Raw genomic sequence first — 23,745 nt, 5'->3', positions numbered from 1 at the left:
AAATATTTAGCTTTTTAACTAAATTGTTTGAAGCTACATGTTTATGAACTACTTAGCTGGTAAGAGGCTAAGAATTTAGTTTGGAGCTTGAAATTTGGCTTTAAAACTCAATACTTTGTTTGGAGATATGATTTAGCTTGTTATTTAAACATATAGCTTTCTGGCTAAATATTAAGTTTGTAGCTACATCTTCAACATAAATAATTATTTTGAATCTAACATTTACAAATTAATAATTAATACATTTAAAAAGTAGACCTGCCAGATTCTCTAAATCTTAAATTTGACAGACAAATCTAAACATTTTTAGATCTACAGTTTTAAAAGACTAGAGGTTCAGTGCATTGTTTTCTTATGCCTTGGGCCGGCTTGGTCTCGGAACTGTTTTTCCTCTCTAGTGATGATTCCAAACTGTAAAAAGACAGTCAGTTTTAAGATTGCAGAAAAAACGTTTTCTACTAAATATGATCATAATGGTCTAATAAAAGTTAATGAGGAGGGGAAAATCAGCGCGGCTCCTTTAAATCTTCAGGAGGGCGGAGTCTGTGCGGCGGAAGTGTTTCTGTAGGACTTTATAAAACGCCTTTCTTCATGTTTTTAAACATTAAACCTTGCTTTTCTTCGGTCAGATAGCTGCTGTGTCGTAATCTCGTCTAGTTCAAATAATGTCGGAGTCCATAAAGAATGTCGCGATATTTGGAGCCACGGGAATGACCGGGCTGGCGACGCTGCCGCAAGCCGTGGCTGCAGGTGAGCTTTGCGGGGAGAAGCGACCGGGAATGACGGAGGTCGTGTGGATGTTTATTAAACAGGCTGCTGGGGTTTGTTTACTTATCTCATGTTTTCCACTCAAAAGTGCGTCAGCGTCTGTGAACGGAACTCTTTTTTAAAATACAGTTCATAAAAATCTCAGAAACCTATTTATTTTCCTTTAAAGATTAATTTTAACATAATATAATAAGCAGTTACTATTCAGATACAAACATTGTTATATATACAAAATAAGATAAAAAATACATTAATAGTGCTTGTAATTTTTTTTGTCTCACTAAAAATAATAAGAATTTTGCTTCTCTAATGGAACAAATAAAAAACTAAAGTTCAAATAGAAATGCTTGGAAAAGCTAAACATTTTCACAATATAATAATATTTAACTGATTTGCATTTTAAATTAAGTGTGAAGTAAACTTTCACTTGACTTATAGGAACTGAAAATATATTTTAGCTCGATCTACTTTACTTTCTGAACCAATCAGGTTGCACATATATTATGTAAGCATTTATTTATTTGTTTATTTATTTATTTTTTACAAATGTGAGTCCTAAGATCTACAAGCATTTTACAGGATGCTGTAAATTCACAAACGTGTGTCATGTGATGAAAAAAGTGTCATTTTAGCAGCATTTTCATTTCCTTCTGCCCACCGTGAAATCTGCTGAGTCATGTTAACCGTTAGGTCGGCGTTTTGCCGAGTCATAATAAGGAGATAGTAGAAAGCTGTTCTCTATCTCGCCTGAACACAAAGGGCGGGATTCTTGGGGCGTTACTGGTAAAATTAAACGTCTTTTTCGATTTTTTGTTACACAAGTTTACAGTTGACTAAAGTGAAGCTATTGGCATCTAGAGACATTTTTGGCTCAAACTCGGTCAGAATGGATCAGCAGCGTCAGTAAATACCTAACTGACCGTTTCTGATTTTAATTGTTTCCTTTTTTGTTTTGTTTTTCACCAGGATACAGCGTGACCGTTCTGGTGCGGGACGCATCCAAGCTGCCGGCGGACCACAAGGCGTCCAGAGTGGTGGTGGGTGACGTCCTGAATAAAGACGACGTGAGGAAGACTCTGGAAGGCCAGGACGCAGTCATCATCATCCTGGGGACCAGGAGTGACCTCAGTAAGGCTTCTCATAATAAATCAGAAATATTTGTATCCATAAATGAGAGAAAGGTGTGGAGAAACCTTTGTTTGAAGACTTCCATGATTAAAGTGTAGCTGGCCCCGCTCTGAAAGCTAAGCCCCGCCCTCTGGCAAATTTTGAACAATTTCAGAAAAGTGGGCGGAGCCAATAGGAATGGCGGAGTGTGGGGATGAGCGTTACTGGCGAGAAGTTTCCACTTTGTCACTTTGCGATTTTACAAAACCCTATAGCGACTTTTTTTTCCCTATATAGCAACTAGCAATAAATGTAGCGACGTTTTTCTGTGTTATTGGAGATTTTTATAATCCACATGATGAATGAACCACATATTTAAAAATCTTAGTAACGCTACCGAGCAATGCACAACAGTCGCCATGGCAACGCTTGATAAGCTCTGGGGAGAGAGAGAGAGAGAGAGAGAGAGAGAGAGAGAGAGCGCAGCGCTTTTAGCCCGAAATGGGAACACAAAAGCACAACTGATTAAAATAATAATAATAAAAGTAAACAAGGGAATAAATATTTTCCATTAATATTTCAGTCAGGTATTCATATGTTTAAATATATTTCAGAGATTGGATTAGATTAGTTAGAAGTCAGATTTTAAAAATGTTAAAAACTGGGATAATCTTATCACTCTTTGTTTATTAATAAAGAATTTTGCCAGACAAAATGTCAGATTACAAAAGAGTTGAAATTGTAACAAGACGTAAAATAACCATTTGACCGAAGAGGCTGGTCGTGAGATGGTTTTAGGCAAAATCATGCCAAACTGAAAGAATTGCAAAAAAAAAAAAAAAAATGCAAGAATTCACACAGAAACAAATATAGAACCCTAAATAACTTTAGACAGTTTACCGGCAAAAGAAAACAAAACAAAACAACAACAAAAAACTGGAGGAGAGTTTCATTTTAAAGTTTAATATAACAAATATATCCTCTTGAAATATATATATATATTTTAATTATTATAATTATGTACCAATTTGAATTTTTACAGATTTTAATTTTTGAATTATTTTCATGTAAGTTTTTGGTAGAATTTGTAGGACAAAAATGGAAAAAGAGTTAAACTGCTGAAATATTTTAGAAGTCAAACAGGATAGAAAATTAGATGAGAAAGTCAAAGAATGTTTTTCTTGTAAATGATGATTTTTTTTTCTCTTTTTGATTGTTCAGCTGAAACATTTCCTACTGAAACGTTTTTTTTCCTCCATGAACTGGTTAGTGTGCATTTTTTTCTTCACATTGTGCAATTCTTTCTTGCAACAAGTTTATTTTATGACACTTCCAGTTTATGACACTTCTAGTTGTCCAGGAAGATGTTTTCAGGGTATAATACTGCAAGTTAGTCACTACGGGTGACCTTCGACCTTTTGGTTTACGTAAGATAATATTCCAACACAGACTCTCTGACTATTTTGAATTTCATCTAAAGAAAAGGGACTTCTTTGTGCCAGTAGGTAACTTTTCAACAGAGTAGATGAAAATGACATGAGGGGTTCCCCAAGGTCCATCCTGTAATTTATTTATCCTTGTACAGAAAAACGTCTGCTTAGTCACACAGTGTTCATCTTTGCTGAATTTTTGCAAAAAGAAAAAAGAAAAGAAAAAAAGATCTGCGAAAAATCTGTTTTTACACATTTAAGCTCAGATTTATATAATTTTGTGTGTGGCTCCAAATCCAGGCCTCCATTGGTTAATAAATTTGATTTCCATTGATGCTTTTTGTGTGATTTTGTTGTCAGCACATTCAACTTTGTACAGAACAAAGTATTCAATGAGAATATTTCATTCATTCAGATCTAGGATGTGTTATTTTGAGTGTTCCCTTTATTTTTTTGAGCAGTGTGCATATATATATATATACTATTGCAGTAACAGACTGATGGTATTTTTGCCGATTAGGCCCAACCACCATGATGTCTGAAGGCACCAAGAACATCGTGGAGGCCATGAAGGCACGAGGAATCCGCAAAGTCATCGGCTGCATGTCAGGTATGAGGCTTAAAGAGGCCGTTTATTAGTAAATAAATGTTAAATGTTTTTCATTTAACATGACAAACATGATATTTAAATTTTTATATTTATCACATCATCCCATTTATTTCCCACCCAGCGTTCCTCCTGTGGGATCGCGCCAAAGTCCCGCCTCGTCTGGTCCCAGTGACGGAGGATCATGACCGGATGTACACGGTTCTGAAAACATCCGGGCTCGACTACGTGGCTGTCATGCCTCCTCACATTGCTAGTCAGTAGAAAACAAGTATTTAGCAGTAACTTTCCTCCTTTAAATGATAGGATTTTATTTCTGTATACTAATAAAAAGTAACTTGTTTGGGTTTTCTGCAGGCGACCTTCCTCTGACGGAGCGCTACTCGGCGACAGAAAATATGCTGAAAGGACGAGCCATCTCCAAGCACGATCTGGGACATTTCTTTGTCAAGTGTCTGTCCACATCGGAGTGGGACAGAAAGACTGTGGGAGTCTGGGGAGAATACAAATAATCCCAGCAAACTCACTGCAGATGCTTCCATTTTTTTACCATTTGCACTAAAAAACTAAATAGAAAAGAGAACATTAACACATAAATCAAGAGATGTTTTTGATTTTTCAAATTCATTCCATCTCTTTTATTGGTAAATAAGCAAAACATGCTTCAGATCTTTGAGTTTTATTGTCTTTAACAGCCGCAGCACAAGATTGTATCTTGTTACCAAACTTTACAACATGTGAAGCTTTTATTCTGCTCTGGATTCATTTTACAGCTGGTGATAATAAAAGTCCTTTTTCTGTCTTGCATCATTTACTGAGTAAATTATAAAGCTCTAATGAGAAGTTTCACTCACTCTTAAAGCTCCAGTACCTCTTATAAATATATATAGATATATACATATATATATATTTTTTTTTACATATTTGATGAAACCGTCACCATGTTGTAACAATATTGTCTGAGACAGATCTGTGAAAAAATTTTAGCTCCTCTGCCTTCTCCCAGTGCCAACTAGAAACAACCAATTAGAGGCGGGTCTTGGTGCTGTCAATCACAATCTTGTGTAGCGCTGCCCATCCCCCTTTTCTCTCAGCTACCACTGAGCATTCACAACAAGATCACCAGATCTTGGTGGCTATGCTACCATTGGTAGCATAGCCACCAATGGTGGCAGATAAATGGTTTTCCTGTAATGGCCAGATGGTAGCACATTTAGCATCGAGTACATGAAGTGATTCACAACGCTAAGGCCCACCTCCTGAATCTGATTGGTTGTTTTTGGTCAGAAGTGGTACATTTCTTCTGACAATAGTAGCTCAGGTAGAGGGGATTGATCTCATCACAGATTATCTGTTTCATAAACTGTCAACATGGTGACAGTTTGAACAAATATGTAAAAAAAAATAAAAAGTTACATGCTTTAATGTGCATGAATATATGTTGTGATCTTAAATTATTTTGTGGAAGAGACATTTCCTTTTAGGAGATGGAAAAGAAGACAAGATTTAAAGGGGACCTATTATACAAAATTTATATTTTGCACATTTTTCTACTTCCATTTGGGTCTCAACCACCTCTAAAAACAACGCAGGGTAAAAAAAAAAAAAACTTGACCAACTTGATTCTGATGTGTGGATAATGAGGCATTTCAAAAACTTCCCAATTGCTTAGTTACAATCCTCAGGCACTGTGCCGTTACCTATCAACTCTAGCCAAGCTCAGTCCGGTTACCTTCCAACCCAAAACCAACCCAAAATATTTAAAGTGATATAGCCTTAAAACAACTTTTTCTAAAAGGAGTTCAAAATAGGCAGAATTGAGCAGAATAAAATGTTATTGTGAAGAATAATTTTGTGCAACAGAATTCAAACATGTTGAAGAAAGTATGAAAGGTCACTTTTAGCTTCTTGTGAAGTAATAGTGGTAGATATCAGAAAATAGAATAACATATTTTGTCACTCGACTTAGAAATGAAACTCTTATATTATAGATTTATCACATTTCTGCCAAAAAAAAATCTCAGAAATTTTCTAGAAAAACTTGGAAATTTCCACGTATTCAACTTCAGAAATTTGGAAATTTCCAAGGTTTTTTCTCAATTTCTGAGATCAATCTCAAAATTTCTCGTTTTCTAGCAAATTTTTTACTTTTCAAACAGAAATCTCCAAGTTCTTTCTCAAAAGATGTTGAAATGAATCTCAAAATTTCATTTTCTTTTTTTGGTGGAAATGTACTCCTCTTTTTTTCTATTTACAATGGTGCCAATACGTCTCTGAGCTTGCCATTGTTATTTTATCTCTAACTTTGTATTTACCAAATAATGGTTAACGGATTTGCACAAGCCTTTACTTTGAAAGAGTCAAACGGAAGTTGTATTTTGGTAAAATTACCCTTTTCCTGTTCTGGCCAATGCTAAGGCTGGGAAGGATGGAGGAGGAGCTGCGGCTGTTTCTGACTCGCTGGAACTTCATGAAGCTGGAAGTTTAAAGGAATAGAACCGAAACCAGAAACTTTGACATGTTTCTCTTCGGTTCGAGCTAATTTTACTAACAGTTTTTCTTCATATGGGCCACAACTTTCAGGTAACTTCTCTTCCTGTGCTTCCATAACTGGCCTTCATTTTAAATGAGTTTCCTTGTGGACGTGGACAGCTCTTCCCTTGCTTTCCTTTTTAAAAGTCATACTAAAAGGGTTAAAAATAGCTAATTTTAACGATATTATTAGTTATTTCCTTGCTTTTGTGTAATAAATTATATATTGTCCTGTGGTAAATGTATTAACTAACCTCATTAGGTTGCAGTTTAGGTGGTTTTATACTGAACTCCGACGGAAATGCCTTTTTTGTCAGGTGACGTAATCACTGAGGAATTAATGCAATCCAAATTACATAATTCGGAACAGTGGCGACTTAGCGGTTTTATAAATACTATTTTTATCAATACTGATATGCTGTTATTAGTATAAGACGAAGAAGTGTTACATTAGCTTGTCTTGTAAAGGGTAAAAAAAATCATCTGGTGGAATGTTACGCAACTAAACTCCATTACCCAGAATGCCTTTCGACATCCAGCTTCCAACTGTAAAGCGACTGGCGTGAATCTCAAATCACGGGCGGGAGCTTGCTCTTAGTTTCACCCGACTCCGCGCTCCGGTACATTTAAACGTTTTTCACTTTTTCAAAAATCGCTATTTAAATTCCGTTCAATTTTTACTTTGGTTACATAAAAGCGAAGTTTTATCGGTCGTCCTTTTAGCGAAGTGAATAATTGCGACGAGTTTAAAAGTTAAACGGCAGCAACGAAACTCTCCGAGGGAGGAGTGAACCAACAGGTCGGTTTAACTGTCTTTTTAAACAGCTTAACAAGTTTACAGCCTGGGTTTCCGGGTGAGTTAAAGTGTTTTGCTTTGTTTAAAGAAAATGTTAGTTGTTTATTTAAATCATTTTATAAAGTGTCCCCTGTATAGCCGGGTAATTTTTTCCCTCCCACACGATGAATCAAACGTTACAGCACCAACCCCCATCTTGTGTCTCAAAAAAGCAGCTTTCAGAGGATCAAAAATGCCTCTAAAAACTCAAAAGAAACAAAACCAAACTTGACTAAATCTGAATGTATAATTTAAACGGTTTCTCATATCGATCCTGACTCTACCTTTTTAACTCTGAACTTTAAGTTTTACCTGTAATTAGATATAATCCTTGGGAAACTTTCACTGATTTTACACTTTTCAAATTAAATGGTCCCAAGCATTAAAGTGTTTTTGAATTAGTTTATATTTGTCCTGAAACTTGAAAAGCTTAAGAAAAACGAGTCACGAAGAATGTTGAGTCATAGTAAAGCAGAAGCCAACAGATGACTAATTTCTGTCCTCCATTAGATTGATGGCATTATTTAAAAATAAGGACATGTGATATTCCACACCAGTTGTTTTACTTCCTCCATTCTCAATTTATCTGTCCTGAGAGAAGATGTTTTTTATTTGTTATAATAGTGCTCAGTCTTAAAGTATAGAATTTGATTTGATCATTTTTCAAGTTTTCTAAGTGGAAAAACAAAATAAAATGAGAGGAAGCACAAATTTAGTATTCTTATTCTCTAAAATACAAATCAGAATTTATAAAAGATTTAAAGCTTTTCACTTCAATTTTATATCAAGACAATCTGATTTCTGATCTCAAATTGTAAATTCAGAATCATTTTTTGATCCCCTTTTCAGTTTCTGTTGGTAGATTAAGTTTTTCTGATACTAAAAACAACCAAAAACAAAACCAAACAACAACCTTACTTCAGAATTGGAAAGGCATTTTTAGCTCAAACATCCAAAATATCATAAAAACTGATGGAAAAATCTGAAAACATTTAGTCTACAAAACCAAGAAATGCTCAAATGGAAAAGTGGCAGGTTATAAATAAGGGAGTAATTATAATTTCCAAAATAAATAAATAAATAAATACATTTTTGTTTTCACAATTACAGATAAATGAATAGTTTTCTAAAAACCTGTATTCAGTTGTGTCCTCAGTGCTGGTGTCCCACATGTTTTAGGTGTTTTCCAGGTTCAACACACCTGCCTGAAGTTAACAGTGTTTTAGGATCCAGTTTAACCATTTGAAACATGGCAGGGACCGGCGGGATTTGAACATCTCTGCTGTCATCAGTGGAAAAAACTCCAGTCCAGGTTTCACAGTCTTATTTAGACAGAAATACACACTTGCAGTTTTTGTCAAAGTGAGACCTCTTGTTTTACAAATCAGCTTTGTAGCTCCACTTGAAAGAAACTATAAAATTGTTTTGTTTTGTATTTTTCTGGCAGGTTTTATTTTGTGATCATGTTATTTATAGATGTAACTGATTATTTAAACATTTATCAGCTAATTTAGCAATCAGTTAGTCAAAACAAAAAAGGCAATTAGTTGTAATCAGAACAGTATTCATAAGCCAGAACAATGTGTATGGATATATATACATATATACCTGTATTTAAAATAAAAACACTTTTGTCTGTAAATGTGTTTTTTGCCAAAACTCCTCAAGTGTAAAGTTTTAACCAGTTGAGATTTACTAAAGCTGTTTTGTTGCATTTTAGGCAATATAACGTTTTTCTTTTCTTTTTCTTGTTTCCAAAAGGAATTGAGTAATTTTTTTAAGTAGTTAATGAAAAATCTGTAGAATGTGAGTGGCATCAACTCACTCACTCACTCTGGTTGCCTAGCAACAACCTACCAGGGTAACAAGCAGGTTCAAGCCCTCCATCCCCCTCCCAACTGTGGTTACCTAGCAACGACCTGCTGAGTAACATGAGAATGTGTTCTTGCATTATTACCATTGTAGTACTTGAAAATGGTCTCAAAACAACAATATTATCGTTAATCACAAGAACTTCTGGGACGAATCATCATCCAGAAAAATAAGGCCTGAAGTTATGGCAGTAAATTTGTAAATGTGTCGGGCCTAGTCGGATCTCTCCAGGTTTTTTATTTATAGATCCATACTTGAACCGTTTCTGCTTTCCTCCACAGCGTGAAGATGATTCTGAAAGGTCAGAAACGGAAACTGGACCTGGAGGACGGGGAGGCGTCGGACCGGAGCAGCCCGACGTGGGAGAGCCAGCGGCAGTTCGTCTTCTCCGTGTCACTGAACAAGTACCAGCGCGGCCAGGAGCTGCCGGAGCCCAGCCTGCGCCGCTCGGTTCTGATCGCCAACACGCTGCGCCAGATCGCTCTGGAGAAACACGGTGAGTCGCCACCGCCACCGGACTCTGCCTTAATGTCCGGAGAACCGGCGACTCCGCCCACAAACCGCGGCCAATCAGAGGACGAGGACTGGGGGTCGGCGGAGTCCGACTTCTCCCTTTCAGCCGCCATTTCCTCCATCCTCACTGCGCTGGACTCCACCATCGACGGCGGCCCGCAGGCAGCTCCGCGGACACCTCTGCGGTCTGTGGAAAACCTGGAGAGCGCCGGCGACGCGGCGAAACCCGGCTACGTGAACGACGTCAGCATGGAGGATCTGTTCCAGGAAGTAGATGCGTCCCTGCTGGGGAGAGTCGGCTACCCGGCCGAAGAGGAGCTGATCTGCTACCTGCCGCCGTTCTCCTCCGCCTCCTCCAACTTCAGGTGCTTGCCTTCGTTCTCTTCCTTCAGTCCGCTCTCTTCCTCTTCCTCCTCTTCCTCACCTGACTCCGCCTCCTTCTCTGGCCCTAATCAAAGCAGGGAAGCGTTTGAGCTGGAGCACCTGATGGAGATCCTGGTGGAGTCTTGACGACTTTCTCTAAAATAAACAAAAAAACTTCCATCATAAGTTAGTGGTCTGAATTCAGAAGAAAAGAAATGCTTATTATTTTTTAACTTTCTACATGAACTCAAACAATAGTGCATTACGAGGTTTAGAAAGTCGTAGGAATGCAAATGAAATGTAAAAACGGGGCAGGAGGAACTTCGGCAGCTTTTGGTTTAAAAATAAACCGAGTCGCAGTAAAATCTGTTTGTAGCCTGAGCCGTTTCTTCACTGCTAAGCAGCGAGTCTGTGGATCATGAGCCAGTAAGCTGCAGCTGTCTGAAGCGTGAGCAGTACCGGGACCGGACCAGAAGATGGCGCCAGATGTCGGTTCTGATCATGTGGCTGAAACACTAACATTACGGCTCAGACCTGTGAAGAAGTTTTGCGTTTTGTTTTGGGAATATTTCAGCTGTTTTCCTGAACATGTCAGTTGCGTTACGTTCAGTTTCTGTAAGAGTTCAACTTGAAGTTGTTTTCTGTCTTTTTAAACTCGTTTGTAATTCAAAGAGCCATCACAGCACTGTTATTTATCACGCTGCAAAGTTTCAGCCATATTGGCTCTAAGAATCCCAGCGGTGCCGACATGTTTTATATGGTTTACTTTACATTTTTGCACTTTGTCAGTAATATGCATTTGCCTCAACCATGTTAGTGTTTTTAACACGCAGTGATGAAACAAAAAGCCCTCTTTGTTCTTAAATGTTATTGTTACACATTTAATACTTATTTCATATTTAATTGTTGAGCATTTAACCCAGATATGGTTTGAAGAAACACGGAAACGTCTGAAGTTTTAGCTGTTCTGCAGACTATAAACCGTTTTTGTTGCAAACAAAATGTTTTATTTAAAGTTGTATCATATGGACAAATCACTGATGTATTAATGTACCACCTTATGTACTTTTATTTTCATGTACTTTCAATATTTTGTTGCTTTTTTTAATTTATGTACTTTTATTTTATAGTCATTTAGTTTTAGAAATACAGATTTTCTTAAAATATCTGGGTGCAAATTGTGATTTTTTTAACATTTAGCAGAAGCAACTTTTCCAGGTATCTCATAGAATTTTAAATTAAATTCTCAAACTACATTTGACACGTTACATGATTGCCAGAGTATTTTAAATTGATTTTATTGTAAGTGACCTCAGTAGTGCATGATTCTTTGACTAGACCAGTGCATCTAGCCGGGTTACAAAGGATAAAAAAATAAAATGTTATTTTCACTTTGTTTAAATTTCCCATCATGTAACTTTTTGGATCATTTGCCATGTTTGATATTTAAAGTGTCTTGAAAAAACATTTTTAAAAATGTTCTATCAAAACCAACCTAAATTTATTGTGAATCACCAATACAAAGTGTAAAATTTGTATAATCCACCTCATTTCCTTTTGCCAGTTCTCTTTAAATTTCTATCTAAGATAGTTAGATGTTGGAGTAGGGGATACAATCCTTGAACACTGATGGATGGAAGAGGTGGTTTGAACTTTCTCCACTGCATCCAACTGAGGTTTGGGGTCCAAATTCAGGTATTTGAACTTTTGAGATGCTAGCCAGCTGCTACCAGTTAAAACAATACCTTGTTGCCATGGTTATGCATCATAGCTGTCCTAAAGTGGAAAAGCAAAGGCTTAAAACCTGCTAGCACCACTTCCAAAACTAGAGGTAATTATCCAAGCAGCAACGATTCAGGGCTGCACAGTGGCGCAGTTGGTAGAGCTGTCGCCTTGCAGCAAGAAGGTTCTGGGTTCGATTCCCGGCCCCGGTCTTTCTGCATGGAGTTTGCATGTTCTCCCTGTGCATGCGTGGGTTTTCTCCGGGTTCTCCGGTTTCCTCCCACAGTCCAAAAACATGACTGTCAGGTTAATTGGCCTTTCCAAATTGCCCCTAGGTGTGAGTGTGTGTGTGCATGGTTGTTTGTCCTGTGTGTCTCTGTGTTGCCCTGCAACAGACTGGCGACCTGTCCAGGGTGTACCCCGCCTCTCGCCCGGAACGTGAGCTGGAGATAGGCACCAGCACCCCTCCCGACCCCACTGAGGGACAAGGGTGAAGGAAAATGGATGGATGGATGGATGGCAACGATTCAAACAAAGTCTAGAAAAAAAAACCTGAAAGTTGCTCCAATTTGCTGCAACTATAAGCAGCAAAATTCCAGAAGGACTAATTTGCATTTATAAAACTGATTCCAGCTCCATTTTTAAATCCCATCTGAATGGCGAGTGGTTACCCTAGGTTGGGTTTATCACATTAGGTCTCCATTTAGCCCTAATTTGCCAGACATCCTGGTATTTTCCCTTTTTCTTAAGTTTCCAATCATGTGCTTCAGTTTCCATGGTACAAAATTGATAAGTTCCTCTAGTAAAGGTTCAAAAGCTGAACAATTCAGGCTCAGGGGCTCAGTGACTTGCTGTGGAAAAGTTGTGGGTTGGATTCCTGCTGTCCCCACCGGCGATGCAGCCGGTGAGGAATCTGCATGAAACATGTTTGTGCAGAACAGCAGAGCGTTTCCTCACCAGTGACACGATAGAAGAACCAGGGTGGGGCGAGCTTCACCTCCCGTTTAATAAAACAATCTTTGTTCTCCGACGGTCATGAGATGATGATGGCATGGAAGTTAGTGGTTCTTGTGTTCGACCCAGTTTCACGGTTCAGTTATGTCATTCTGCGAAGCCACAAGGCTTTTAGTCAAAGACCCTTTTCAATCCAAAGAGCCATTTTTATCCTCAGTGCAGCAAATATATGCAACTTTTGTTTAAAGAGCCGATGGGGTCCAGGATCTTTTTCCTTCAACCTCTGGCATGTGGGACCTCAATCCTTTGGTCGCATGGTTCCGGGATCTCGGGTCTCATCCGTCAGTCGCTTCAATCCAAGGCCTCGTTCTTTAGGTTTCTTCAGTCCCGGGTTTTGTTCCATCGGTCGCTTTGGTCCAACCTCTAGTTTTTTTGGTTGCTTGGTTCAAAAGTCTTTTGGTCGCTTTGGTCCAGGACCTGTTAGTCGTTTGGATCCAACCTTTCACACAGAAGTCTTATTGTGTTTGCATTTTAATAACGGTATGAATGGTCAAGCAAAAGGAGAATCAAGACCCGCTGTTTTAACATAACCTGTTATAATCCTCTGCATCATGCAGAAACACGTCCTGGAGAACTGTTCGACCGCGACGATAAAACATGAGAAGGATCCAAATTTCAAGTTAATTCATAAAATATTTAACAGACTGGAAGACAGGAGCAGAGTTAAGGACAAATCTTTATTTAAATATGACTAAGACGCTACCTAAATTGTTACAACACAGTCATTATTTCAGCCCTACAACTATAGCATCTGCATTAATTAAAGTGCATTTCAAGTATTTCTCCAAACAGCTATGGATGAGTTCAGCCTCTTCATTCCCTGTATTGAAACCATTTGCTCCAGTTTTGAATGAATCCCTCAAACATGACGAATTACATGCCAGCCTTTTACTGATGCAAACAGCGCCCCCTTCTGTTTTCTACCACTATGTACTGGGGCCATCATAAACAAAAGAGAACGAAAAACAAGTTGATTTCTGGCAAAAATGACCCAAATTTTGAGATTGATATCAAATCTTCTTAATTTTATAATTTGTCACAAGAAATGTTGAGATCTCAAACTGTAGATTTTTTTCTTGAACATTTGAGTCTCAGTCAAATTTGAACATTTCTGAGCTTAAGTTGAACATTTGTTAGAATAACTCAAATTTTGAGAAACATTTCAGCTTTAGAAACTCACATTTCCATGTTTCTAAAAAAATAGTTTCAAAATGAGTTTTCTTGCAAATTTTTGATGTCAAGCTCAAATGTCCAAGTTTTTTCTAACAGAATTCGAAGATTAATCTGAAAATGTAAATTTTTTTGGCAGTAATTCTTTCATCCCGGCTCCCATCTACAGTGGCCCCAATATGCCGTCGTAGTTTTCTTCTAAGCAACCGACTGATTTCACTGAAGATCTGAAGCAGCCGTCACGTTTTAAGCAATTTGACATTCATTTAATAATAATAATCCAAAAGTCAAATGGACGACTGTTAGTTTCAGTGAGCAGATCCGGATGCATTTCCTGCTAAAATAAAATAAAAAAAAGATGTTACTCATTAGTTCTGCATTAGAAATCCAAACGTGACAAACAAACATGTACAAATGGACCAAAGTGAATTAGTTAAAAAGCTGCAGACCGACCCAAGTCTTGTGCCCGTTTAGAGACTGTAAACCAGTGTAGAAGATGCATAAACAGCTTCCTGTGCTTTTTAGCAAGTTTTTTAAAGAGTTTCTGTTCCAACTTTAACCCTTTCTACCCGCCAACAGGCTGAACCTTAAAGCTCATCTCAATTCCTCTGGAATGAAATTAAAACAAGAGTTCAGATTCAGCCCAGCGACTCTCCAGAGGTAAATCCTTTCCCCGCCGCCGGCTCAGCCTTTGTTGATGGAGTTGTACGACGGTTGGGATCCCGGATCCAGAGGTTTGGTGGCGGGCCTGTCTTTTGGGCGAGGCGGAGTCGGGTCGTTGCCGACGATCGGCTCCGTGTCGTCGTCCATCAGAGACGCCTCGCAGCGCGGCAGCTGGAAGAACGTGGTAAGGCCGTGGACGTCGGCCATCTTGTGGAAGGTCCGCAGTAGGAGGTACATCATCATGAGACCAATGAACAGGTAGACTGGAAAAGCCAAAACAGAAAAAGTCTCATGTTGGGAAAACCTGAGAAAATCTGATATTACTGGCCAAAATATTTTGCTTAAAGGGGCAGTGTTGTTTTTATAGCAAAATAAGTTATAAAAATAATGTACATCAAATATGACTTGAGGAATTTAGCTTTCTAATTTGACACCTTTAAATTGGACCTCTGTTTCTTTAAGAAGCTCCTACTCTTTCTGAAACTCCACCTACAGGAAGTCATCCCAACATGGCTCCTATATTAACCCTTCAACAGCGTTTAACTGAGCAGTAGCTCCTGTAACGAGCTCAGCAGTTCCACTAGGTGTTTGCTAATTGCTGCTGGCTAGTCTGAAGGAGCCGAGTGGGGGAGTTGTGGTGGAGGGTTGCTCTGGGAGGCAGAAGACTGGAAACTGCAGCTCAGAGGAGGAGTTTTGTCTTCGAAGGCGGGGCTAGGGCCAACCAGGCATTTTGCACAGCTGAATGGTTGCCATGGAGATTAAAAGATTGCAAACACCTTAGCCTAACGCTAGCAGGAGAAATTGCTCCTGGTCTTTTACCAACGACAAAGGAGAAATCCTACCACCACTAAAATCTGACACCACTCCATTTTTATTTACATTCCACGATAAGGAAGCTCAGTCATTGAGTCTTCAGAGGTTTTCAACATGGCAGGATTACAATTTAATGGCCTGCTGCCATTAAATTACTCAGAAACTGAAGAATCAACCTACTTTGTTTTAAACGATTCCAGAATTTAGGAAAATATACAGCAGCTGATAAGTTTCAGGACTTTGACTGTTCAAACTCCACAACTCATCCTAAAATATTTACTCAGCAGCAAAACTCAAACAGCAGTTCAGGAGTTTTGAAATTCCTCCCAGATTGAAGCAAAAGTGTTGCAGAAATTCAGAATCTGCCAGAAATCAAGTCGTTTTGCAGCTCAAACGATGCGAATGTGGAACAAACAGCAGGTAATTATATTTTAGCTTCAGTGGCTGAAGGAAACCGTCACGGTCTGCAGGTCACATTCTGCACTTTAATCCTGTTCACAGTTAATCTGGCTTCACTTATTCTGACATTACGTAATCCCGCCTGTCTGCAGAACCAACATGGCTGCTGCGTGTGAAGCGATCGGCTTCCTGCCAAAACATGACGGAGAAAAATGTTCACCCCGAGCAGCTGATGCAGGAAAACACAAAAAGGTTCACAAGAAGTTTGGAGAGTTCGAGGAGAAAGGATTCAAACATTCATGGATTCATTTCCTGGAGAAACACTCAGGCTTCCTGCAGAGCAAGTCTGGTTCTGCAACCTGCAGTTGAGAAAATTGATGCTTTTATCGTACGACTTTTCCCCTCATATTACATCTAAACTGAATTTTAATTCTTATGTTGGCACATTTTTTTCCACGACTCTCTGGAAACGTCACCAGTTCTTGTAATGTCGCCGTTCTTCTTCTACAACTTTTCCAGTTCTGATCATTTAAATTTTCTTATTCTCGTACCTTTTAACTTTGGCATCCAACTTTATTGTATTTTCAACGTTGTGACTTTGTTGCTCTAGCATTGTGACTTATTGTTTTATGACTTGATTCTTCTACGACTGTTTTTCTCACAATGATTTTAGTAATAATTTTTTTCCTGGCCCAAATATTCTGTCGTATGAAAACCCATCAACGCCTAAACAGGAAACCCGTCTTTAGTCACACGATTAGTTTTCTTTGGCATCATAAAAGAAAAACTGATTCCTAAAGTTTTTCAGCTGTTCTTTAGAGTTAAAAAATAAGTTTAATTTAAGAAAGGCACATAAAACTGCACCAAGTTAACATTTTTCCTAAAACTGAGGAATAAAATCCAAACTGCTTGATTTTAAACAGTTTCTATGAAAACACAAAATGTTTACAAAGAGAAATGAAGTAATAGTGGCAGGGAGAGCAACCGTCAGGTTAAAGAGGAAGTGGCCGTCTAGGCCTGATGTGCTGCTGAGGAAAAGGAGAAGCAGAGAAGCGCCACTTCTCACCTCTGAGGTAAGAGCCACGGCCATCTGCAGCAGTCGGCTTCACACCGACGCACAAAGCAATAAACGGCTGCTAAACATAGCCTTCAGTCATTAGACGACATCCAGGACTCGCTCTGGGGATTTTCCACCAAACTGGTGATAAACTGGAGCTTTGGGATAAAAAACCGGGCCGGGCCTCAGGAAGGAGCAACAAAACCCTGAATAAACTCAAACTTCACGTCTTCGGATGAAGTTTACATGAGCAGAGGTTAGCAGAACGCTAACGACAACAAGAGCATTTATGATCATTTTCACAATAAAATCCAATTCAAGTTTAGAAAACAAACTAACCCGTCAGGGTTGATGTTTATCATTTTCTCCATCGTTTGTTCAATGACAGCGTCGGCAAATCTGGTGATATATTTACAGTGAGCTGTTTAACAAGCACCACCTTATCCCGGGAGGGTTACTATGGAAACCATTTCAAGTTTTAATCCAGTTGCACCACTAGTATTTTCATATTTTTCCCTGGGTTTTAAGCCGTCCGTCTTGTTTGCATCAGTTGAACCGGAGCTCAGTAAACATGATGATGATCCTCCTTCAGGATGAGGCGCCGCCTCCTAACCAAACAGTCTGAAACACAACCGTCATCCTACACTGCAGAAACAAAACCCCACCAACTAATATCGGTTTAGTTTATATCTTAGTACACTTGAAGACAAAAGTAATTTACAAGTAACTTTTAAGCAAGAAATAAAAGTTTGTTTGTAGTCAATAAATCCTCAATGTAAAAAGAAAAAGTTTCAGTTAAACTAGTAGATTATTTCACTTCCAACAAGACATTTTTCCCATGAAATAATCTGACAGTGGGACTAAACTGGGTTGCTAGGCAACGGCCTAATCATAAAAAATGATTTATGTTGCTGAAAAGTTACTCAGTTTAACTGAAGTGTACTAAGGTATTTGCACTAGAAACTAGACCAAAATACTTTGTAAGATTCTGTTCCTGCATAAAAGCAAACATGAGATGATTTTATTAGTAAAGTTCTGAACTGCTGATGGTCAGTTGAACTCACCCATGACGGCCACCTGGTACAGCGCCCTGTAAGGCTGGCCGGGCCGCGCCGCCGGGACGAAGTCCCCCAGCCCGATGGTGCACAGCGATATGAAGCAGAAGTAGACGCTGTCCAGGAACGTCCAGGACGCCTCCAGCGCGCTGAACACGGCGGCCGGCGCCAGGAAGCAGCACAGCACCACCGCCAGCAGCAGCAGCAGGAAGTGGACGACGGTGGCCGGCCGCGGCTTGAGGCCGGAGCGCTGCAGGAGGCCGACCGGGGCGAGGACCAGAGGCTGCATGATCCTCTGGACGCAGGCGGTCAGCACCAGCATGGTGAAGGGAACGCCGATTAGTGCGTAGGCGATGGAGAACGCTTTCCCAGCGTCAGACAGCGGCGTGGGGTGGCCATAACCTGCAAGGACACCACAGCTGCTGAGTGCATCTACTGGAGTAACTTTTTAATACTCCTACTTATAGGAGTATTTTTACAACATTGTACTTTCACTAATTTTATAACTAAGTATCATTACTCTTGAGTGAATTTCTGGATTCTCCACTTCAGAAGTTTTCTGGTGGTCTAAAGTTACTAAATGTCCAAAAACAGTTTTTTGCACCAAAACTGGATGATTCAGGTCACAAAATCTCACTAGATGATTAAAACGAGGTAATTAGATGGTACCTGTGGTGGCTACGCTAAATAGCTAATGCACTAATTTTTCATTTAGCTTTTTAACTAATTTTGAAAACTTTTAGCTAATCTACTTTCACCTAAAAGTCAGATAAATGTAACTAGTTAGTACCAGAGTCAGGTAGTAACTAGTTACATTTACATGAGTAATTACTTTTTTTATATAATGTACTTTTAGGAGTATTTTAATACGCTGCACTTTGAGTAATTACATTATGAGCCATTTCTGTTCCTACTTGAGGAAAGTTTCTGGATTTTCTACTAACTGAATGAAAAAAAAAACATGTTTTAACCAAAAATTAACCAAAAGACTGCAGCCACCGAGAAGCAAGAAATACCCAATTGTATCATATAAACAATGAGATTTGTATTGTCTATAAGTTGGATATGAACGAGGTGAGCGCTAGCTCTAAGCTAGCAACTGCCTACCAAGATGGCCGTCGGTGATAAAGCTCCCAGAAGTTTGACGTCACGTGATAATTATGCATTTCAGTAAGGATTAGAGCTCAGACCTCCAGCTGTTCTGCAGGTCAGAGGTCGTTTCCTTACGCTTAACATGTGAACGACAGTAAAACTGCAGAGTCGGTTTCAGCTGCACATTTCTCACTTTAGTGCAAACTGGTTGCACATTTCTCATGCAGCTGGTTCATCTGCAGCTCCACATCCAGAGTCCAGGCAACCAGCAGAAACATGAGAACCGCAACGGAAAACAAAATCACGCGCCGCTGTCTGATCAATGCGGGTGGCCAAGACTCTGCTGTTGTTCTCGTCTTCATTTAAAACGCATAAGAAAACGTAGAAACCAACCAGGCAAACAAAGATCATCTCTGTTCTGCTTCATGCATGAATTTGCATTTCCTCAGTGACCATGTGAGCATTTTACAGCAGCATGTCTGTGACGGCGACTATCTCAGCAGCAGTTGACCAAGATAACGCTGCGTTTTGCAACAAAGAGCCAAACGTACAGCGACTTCTTTCAAAACATAAGAAGCTGAAACAGAGATTTTAGTCAGTAATGAGACATTTCAGCTTCCATCCAGCAGATGATCCAACATTTCACAAGAACCAAACTTGTAGACGTTACCAAGGTCTTGCTTTTGTAAGAAAAATGTTAGCTGCTGGAAAGTTTAGCAAAAAAATCCATTAAAAAAAAGAAGAAATGTCAGCGACTGAAAGAATAAGTATAAGAATTCAAAAAAAGTTAAGCTAAAAATTTAAAAATAAGTTAGCCAGTGAAAAATTTTATTACATAAATGTTAAACAGAAACTAAAAATGCAAGGAATAAAGAAAATGTACGAGTTGCTAATCAGTTTTTTAAATAATGTCAAACTGATCTCTTATCCAGTTTCGCTAAACGTCTTTTTATCATTTTTAATCAGTTATGAAGCAAATTGGAAAGAAAACTTAAACTGCTGCTGTGACAGTTACTTGGCAGGTTGTTGCTAGGCAACTGAAGGTGTGAGGGGGGGGGACTCCAGACCATTACCCAGCAGGTTGTTGCTAGGCAACCAGAGTGAGTCTCAATTCAGCCACGTGGCTCAGCTGGAGTTTGAGGTTCTGTGACCTTCGATCAGGATACAAATGTTCAAAACAACTTTTGTGTGTTTATTGAACCAGACAGAGATATTACAGCCACTTAACGTTGCATGGTAGGTAGAATTAATGTCTTTTTCCCCGTAGATTAACACTGAAATATGGTGAATCACTGAATGTGTCCCCTCCAGTTAGACTTCCCATCAGGTTATTTTCAGAAACATTATGAAACTTTCGTTTGGAGGGTTTGTAGTTTTTGCAGCTGAAATTGTTTGCTCTCCTTCCTGGCAGTACAGAAGCAAACATGTCAAACTATTCTGCAGCCCATCTTATCAGCAGCTGCCTCAACTTCCTGTCAAAACAGGAAGTGCATTGAAAGCCAGGCCCATAAGTCCTGAAGCACAAATGATCTCAGCGGTTTCCTTTTACTCCTTAAACTCTTAAAACTACATGGGGTTATATTTAACACCATGAACATAAAGAGCCTGAATTCAATTTCAGTTCATAGTTTCGGTTATGAACTGAAAGTATAAACCAAAAATCACCCCCTCCACCCCCCACCCACAAAAAAGTAAAACATTTACTGGAAATTAACCAGAAAAAAAACAAAAAAAAACAGACATTGCTTTTTTATTTTGGTTCAACCTGATCATTTTTGAAAAACAAACTAGTGGTAAAACCACAGATGATAAATTTGGGTACATAAGATGTCATGTTGGGGCCGGTGTAGATAAAGACAATTTTAACCATCCCAGAAATTTTCTAGAAATAAGGAAATTTCTGAACTCCAATTGTCAAAAATTAATAACTGAGATTTTGATTAATATCAGTATTTTTCTAGGGAAATTTTTGAAATTTCAGAGTTTCAAAAGTGAAGAATGTTCAACTTCAGACTGCCATCCCTAGTAAATATAGTATTGGTAAATATCAGCATCAGTCCAAATTTTATATCAGTGAATCCCTAAAAATCACCAAAACGGATCTGAATTCAATTTAAAACCAGATGCTTGTAAAAATCTATTTCAGAGTAGAATATTTGTTTGTCTCAGTGGGAAACTGAAAGCAGCACAGACTCTAAAAAACAATAAATATAAAGTTTCACCAAGTATATTAATCCTCCTACCAACAGTTTAATCCAGGAAAGACCTCTTAAGTTAGATATTTTCTTTCTAAATTGGAGCTAAATTGCCCCAATTAAGACAAACTTGATGAAATACTGGAATTAAACACTAAAAAAAAACCTGGGCACTCAGCCAGTAATGCCTTAAGTTGGTGCCAAGTTGACATATTCAGGTTAAACAGTTATGAGAGATTAGAAAAAACAAAAACTTTGGTCTCTGTTGCACCAAATAGCTCTGTTGAGGTTTTTGGTTTCGGTGTTCATAAGTCAAGGCTGAAAAACTTTACAGAAAGTTGAGCAGCAGCTTTTCGTTATATGTCCAGGACATGTGGCAAAAAAGAGATAAAGCTACACTAAAAAATAAAACAGATGATCCAACTTTAAATTTTTGTTTATCCAAGTAAACATGTTAAGTTTATACAAGCTGTCATGTTAAACTTCATTTAACAGATTTTAACAAATTAACTCATTGTTTTACGTTGCAGCTCCATTTTCTTTTCAGTGAACACAGTTTGATACTTTTAGGCATCTTAATTCAGGTCACTTTATTGTATTCAAGTTAAAATAAAGTTTGTTTGGCCTGCGTCATGCGTAAAACCCGCAAAGTTTGGCGGACTCACCTACAGTGGTGACCAGAGTGTTTGCGAAGAACATGGAGGACGCCAGGTCCCAGTTGGACCGGCTGGAGGAGTTCCTGAGGACGGACACGCCGTGCTTGTTGGCGGCCAGGACTCTGCTGAGGAACAGCTCCAGGGTCGCGGCGCTGACGCAGCTCTGGTTCAGAAAGGCTTCCTTCAGCCGCTGCGTGTCGCGGCGCAGCTCGTCCTCCGCCGGCCGCTCGATGCTGGAGAAAACCAGCGCCCCGAACAGCAGGTAGATGATGTAGAAGAGCACGAAGCCGCTGAGCAGCAGCCACGACTTACTGGCGGAGTGCATGGCGGCGCGTCGGCGGACCCACCCGGACTGCTTCCCCTCTGCGCCGCGCGCAGACTGAAACCTTCAGGGGGCCGGCCTGATTGGTCCAACACCTCCCACCGGCGGACAGGGGGCGGGGCCAACATGGCGGCCGCACAGGTGCGTCCTGATGGCGACTACCGACAGTCAGGAAAGTGAAAAAATTAAACTGCTAATTATGACAGCGTATTAGGGTCATTGCAGATAGAAAAATAAAAAGAGGAGGACATTTCTGCCAAAAAAGTAAGACATTTTGAGATTTCTAAGTTTGTTGAAAATTTGCCAGAAAATAAACTTGCATTTTTTTAGAATAATCTTAGAAATTTTCTAGAAAAAAACATGAACATTCTTAAGTTCGAAAAGTTTAAGAAAATGCTAGAAAAAGCTTAGAATTTTTTTTGAATTATCTCAGAAATTTTATAGAAAAAACAGGGAAATTTGTTGGGTTGAAAAGTTGAAATTTTGATAGAAAAAAAATGTCAGAAATTTTGTGATTCATTTCCAAAATTTTTCTACAATATACTCTGCCAGGCGGCCCAGGTGGAAATGGAGGGCAGACCAGATGGGTCCCATATGGGTTTGTCCGTGGGTTCCACGGTGGCCCCACATGGGTTTCCCCATGTAGGGCCACAGCCCACATGGGCCCTAAATGGGCCCTACATGGTGGGGCCCATTTAACTGCTTCAAAAGTTGAATATTTTAAAAAATATGTATGTATGTATGTATGCAAAGGAGGTCTGACATATGGGTCCCATACGGGTTTGTCTGCGGGTTGCACGGTGGCCCCACATGGGTTTCCCCATGTAGGGCCACAGCCCACATGGGCCCACATGTGCCCTAAATGGGCCCTAAATGGGCAAACCCATGTGGGCCCACCACCATGTAGGGCCCATTTAGGGCCCATGTGGGCTGTGGCCCTACATGGGGAAACCCATGTGGGGCCACCGTGCAACCCGCAGACAAACCCGTATGGGACCCATATGTCAGACCTCCTTTGCATACATACATACATACATATTTTTTAAAATATTCAACTTTTGAAGCAGGACAAATATTTTTCTACAAATGTTCTGAGTGTTTTGTAGCAAATTTGCAACAAATTAATCATAAAATCTGATATTTTTCTTTCAAATATTCAACTTTTCAATCTCAGACTTTTACATGTTCTTATTGTAAATCTCTGAGGTTAATCTCAAAATTTCAGAGTTTTATTTGGGAGAATTTCATTCCACTTTTTCTGGCTACTGTGGCATATTGATGTTTTTGAGAATTTGGACAGTTTTGGAACAAAATATCAAAGTTTGTATGGAGCTAAATTGGGGCTACAGAGTTTTTTCACAGGAAAGAAAAACTGAAATTGAAAAAGAATCAATTTATTTTCAATTTAACTTTTCAGTTTCAAATATGTTATTTTCAGTTTCAAAAATATGTTTTAATTTAAAATTATTTTTTACAGTTTATTTTGAACCAACTTTATGGCCCCAATTTAGCTCTATAGATTGGTTCACTATTTTCCTCCATCTGTTTTGAAAGTTTTGA

General features: G+C 39.1%; 3 protein-coding genes across 6 annotated transcripts; 2 read left to right on the top strand and 1 right to left on the bottom strand.

The window, feature by feature from the left end:
* The first annotated feature begins 532 nt into the window (after positions 1–532).
* blvrb (biliverdin reductase B) lies at positions 533–4,722 on the top strand. The gene is made up of 5 exons (XM_007552442.2): positions 533–750; positions 1,735–1,896; positions 3,826–3,915; positions 4,037–4,168; positions 4,270–4,722. The coding sequence occupies exons 1-5, from the start codon at positions 666–668 to the stop codon at positions 4,422–4,424; spliced, it is 624 nt and encodes a 207-aa protein (XP_007552504.1). The 5' UTR covers positions 533–665; the 3' UTR covers positions 4,425–4,722.
* A 1,595-nt stretch (positions 4,723–6,317) lies between these two features.
* Positions 6,318–10,213, top strand: sertad3 (SERTA domain containing 3). 4 transcript variants are annotated; one of them, XM_016671632.1, is made up of 3 exons: positions 6,928–7,243; positions 9,433–10,029; positions 10,126–10,213. In XM_016671632.1, the coding sequence occupies exons 2-3, from the start codon at positions 9,440–9,442 to the stop codon at positions 10,172–10,174; spliced, it is 639 nt and encodes a 212-aa protein (XP_016527118.1). In that variant the 5' UTR covers positions 6,928–7,243; positions 9,433–9,439; the 3' UTR covers positions 10,175–10,213. The 4 variants fall into 4 exon arrangements, with proteins under 4 accessions (XP_007552501.1, XP_016527118.1, XP_016527117.1 ...); XM_007552439.2 differs by lacking the exon at positions 6,928–7,243 and adding an exon at positions 6,318–6,495 and having other exon boundaries at positions 9,433–10,213; XM_016671631.1 differs by having other exon boundaries at positions 6,939–7,298; positions 9,433–10,213.
* A 3,877-nt stretch (positions 10,214–14,090) lies between these two features.
* kcnk6 (potassium channel, subfamily K, member 6) lies at positions 14,091–22,260 on the bottom strand. Its single transcript, XM_007552438.2, has 3 exons — positions 21,873–22,260; positions 17,930–18,322; positions 14,091–14,859 (listed from the first exon to the last, which is right to left on the bottom strand). The coding sequence occupies exons 1-3, from the start codon at positions 22,186–22,188 to the stop codon at positions 14,618–14,620; spliced, it is 951 nt and encodes a 316-aa protein (XP_007552500.1). The 5' UTR covers positions 22,189–22,260; the 3' UTR covers positions 14,091–14,617.
* Positions 22,261–23,745: the final 1,485 nt, after the last annotated feature.

Source organism: Poecilia formosa, unplaced genomic scaffold, assembly GCF_000485575.1.
Source record: "Poecilia formosa unplaced genomic scaffold, Poecilia_formosa-5.1.2 Scaffold48, whole genome shotgun sequence".
Classification (NCBI taxonomy): domain Eukaryota; kingdom Metazoa; phylum Chordata; class Actinopteri; order Cyprinodontiformes; family Poeciliidae; genus Poecilia; species Poecilia formosa.
This window is presented reverse-complemented; position numbering and strand designations above follow the sequence as displayed.

Excerpts from the sequence above, each read along its gene's own strand:
- blvrb (XM_007552442.2), top strand. The coding sequence starts at position 666 with ATGTCGGAGTCCATAAAGAATGTCGCGATATTTGGAGCCACGGGAATG. Across the intron at positions 3,916-4,036 it reads AGTCATCGGCTGCATGTCAG|CGTTCCTCCTGTGGGATCGC; the intron begins GTATGAGGCTTA and ends TTTCCCACCCAG. Across the intron at positions 4,169-4,269 it reads CATGCCTCCTCACATTGCTA|GCGACCTTCCTCTGACGGAG; the intron begins GTCAGTAGAAAA and ends GGTTTTCTGCAG.
- sertad3 (XM_007552439.2), top strand. The coding sequence starts at position 9,440 with ATGATTCTGAAAGGTCAGAAACGGAAACTGGACCTGGAGGACGGGGAG.
- kcnk6 (XM_007552438.2), bottom strand. The coding sequence starts at position 22,188 with ATGCACTCCGCCAGTAAGTCGTGGCTGCTGCTCAGCGGCTTCGTGCTC. Across the intron at positions 18,323-21,872 it reads CACTCTGGTCACCACTGTAG|GTTATGGCCACCCCACGCCG; the intron begins GTGAGTCCGCCA and ends GTGTCCTTGCAG. Across the intron at positions 14,860-17,929 it reads GTACCAGGTGGCCGTCATGG|TCTACCTGTTCATTGGTCTC; the intron begins GTGAGTTCAACT and ends TGGCTTTTCCAG.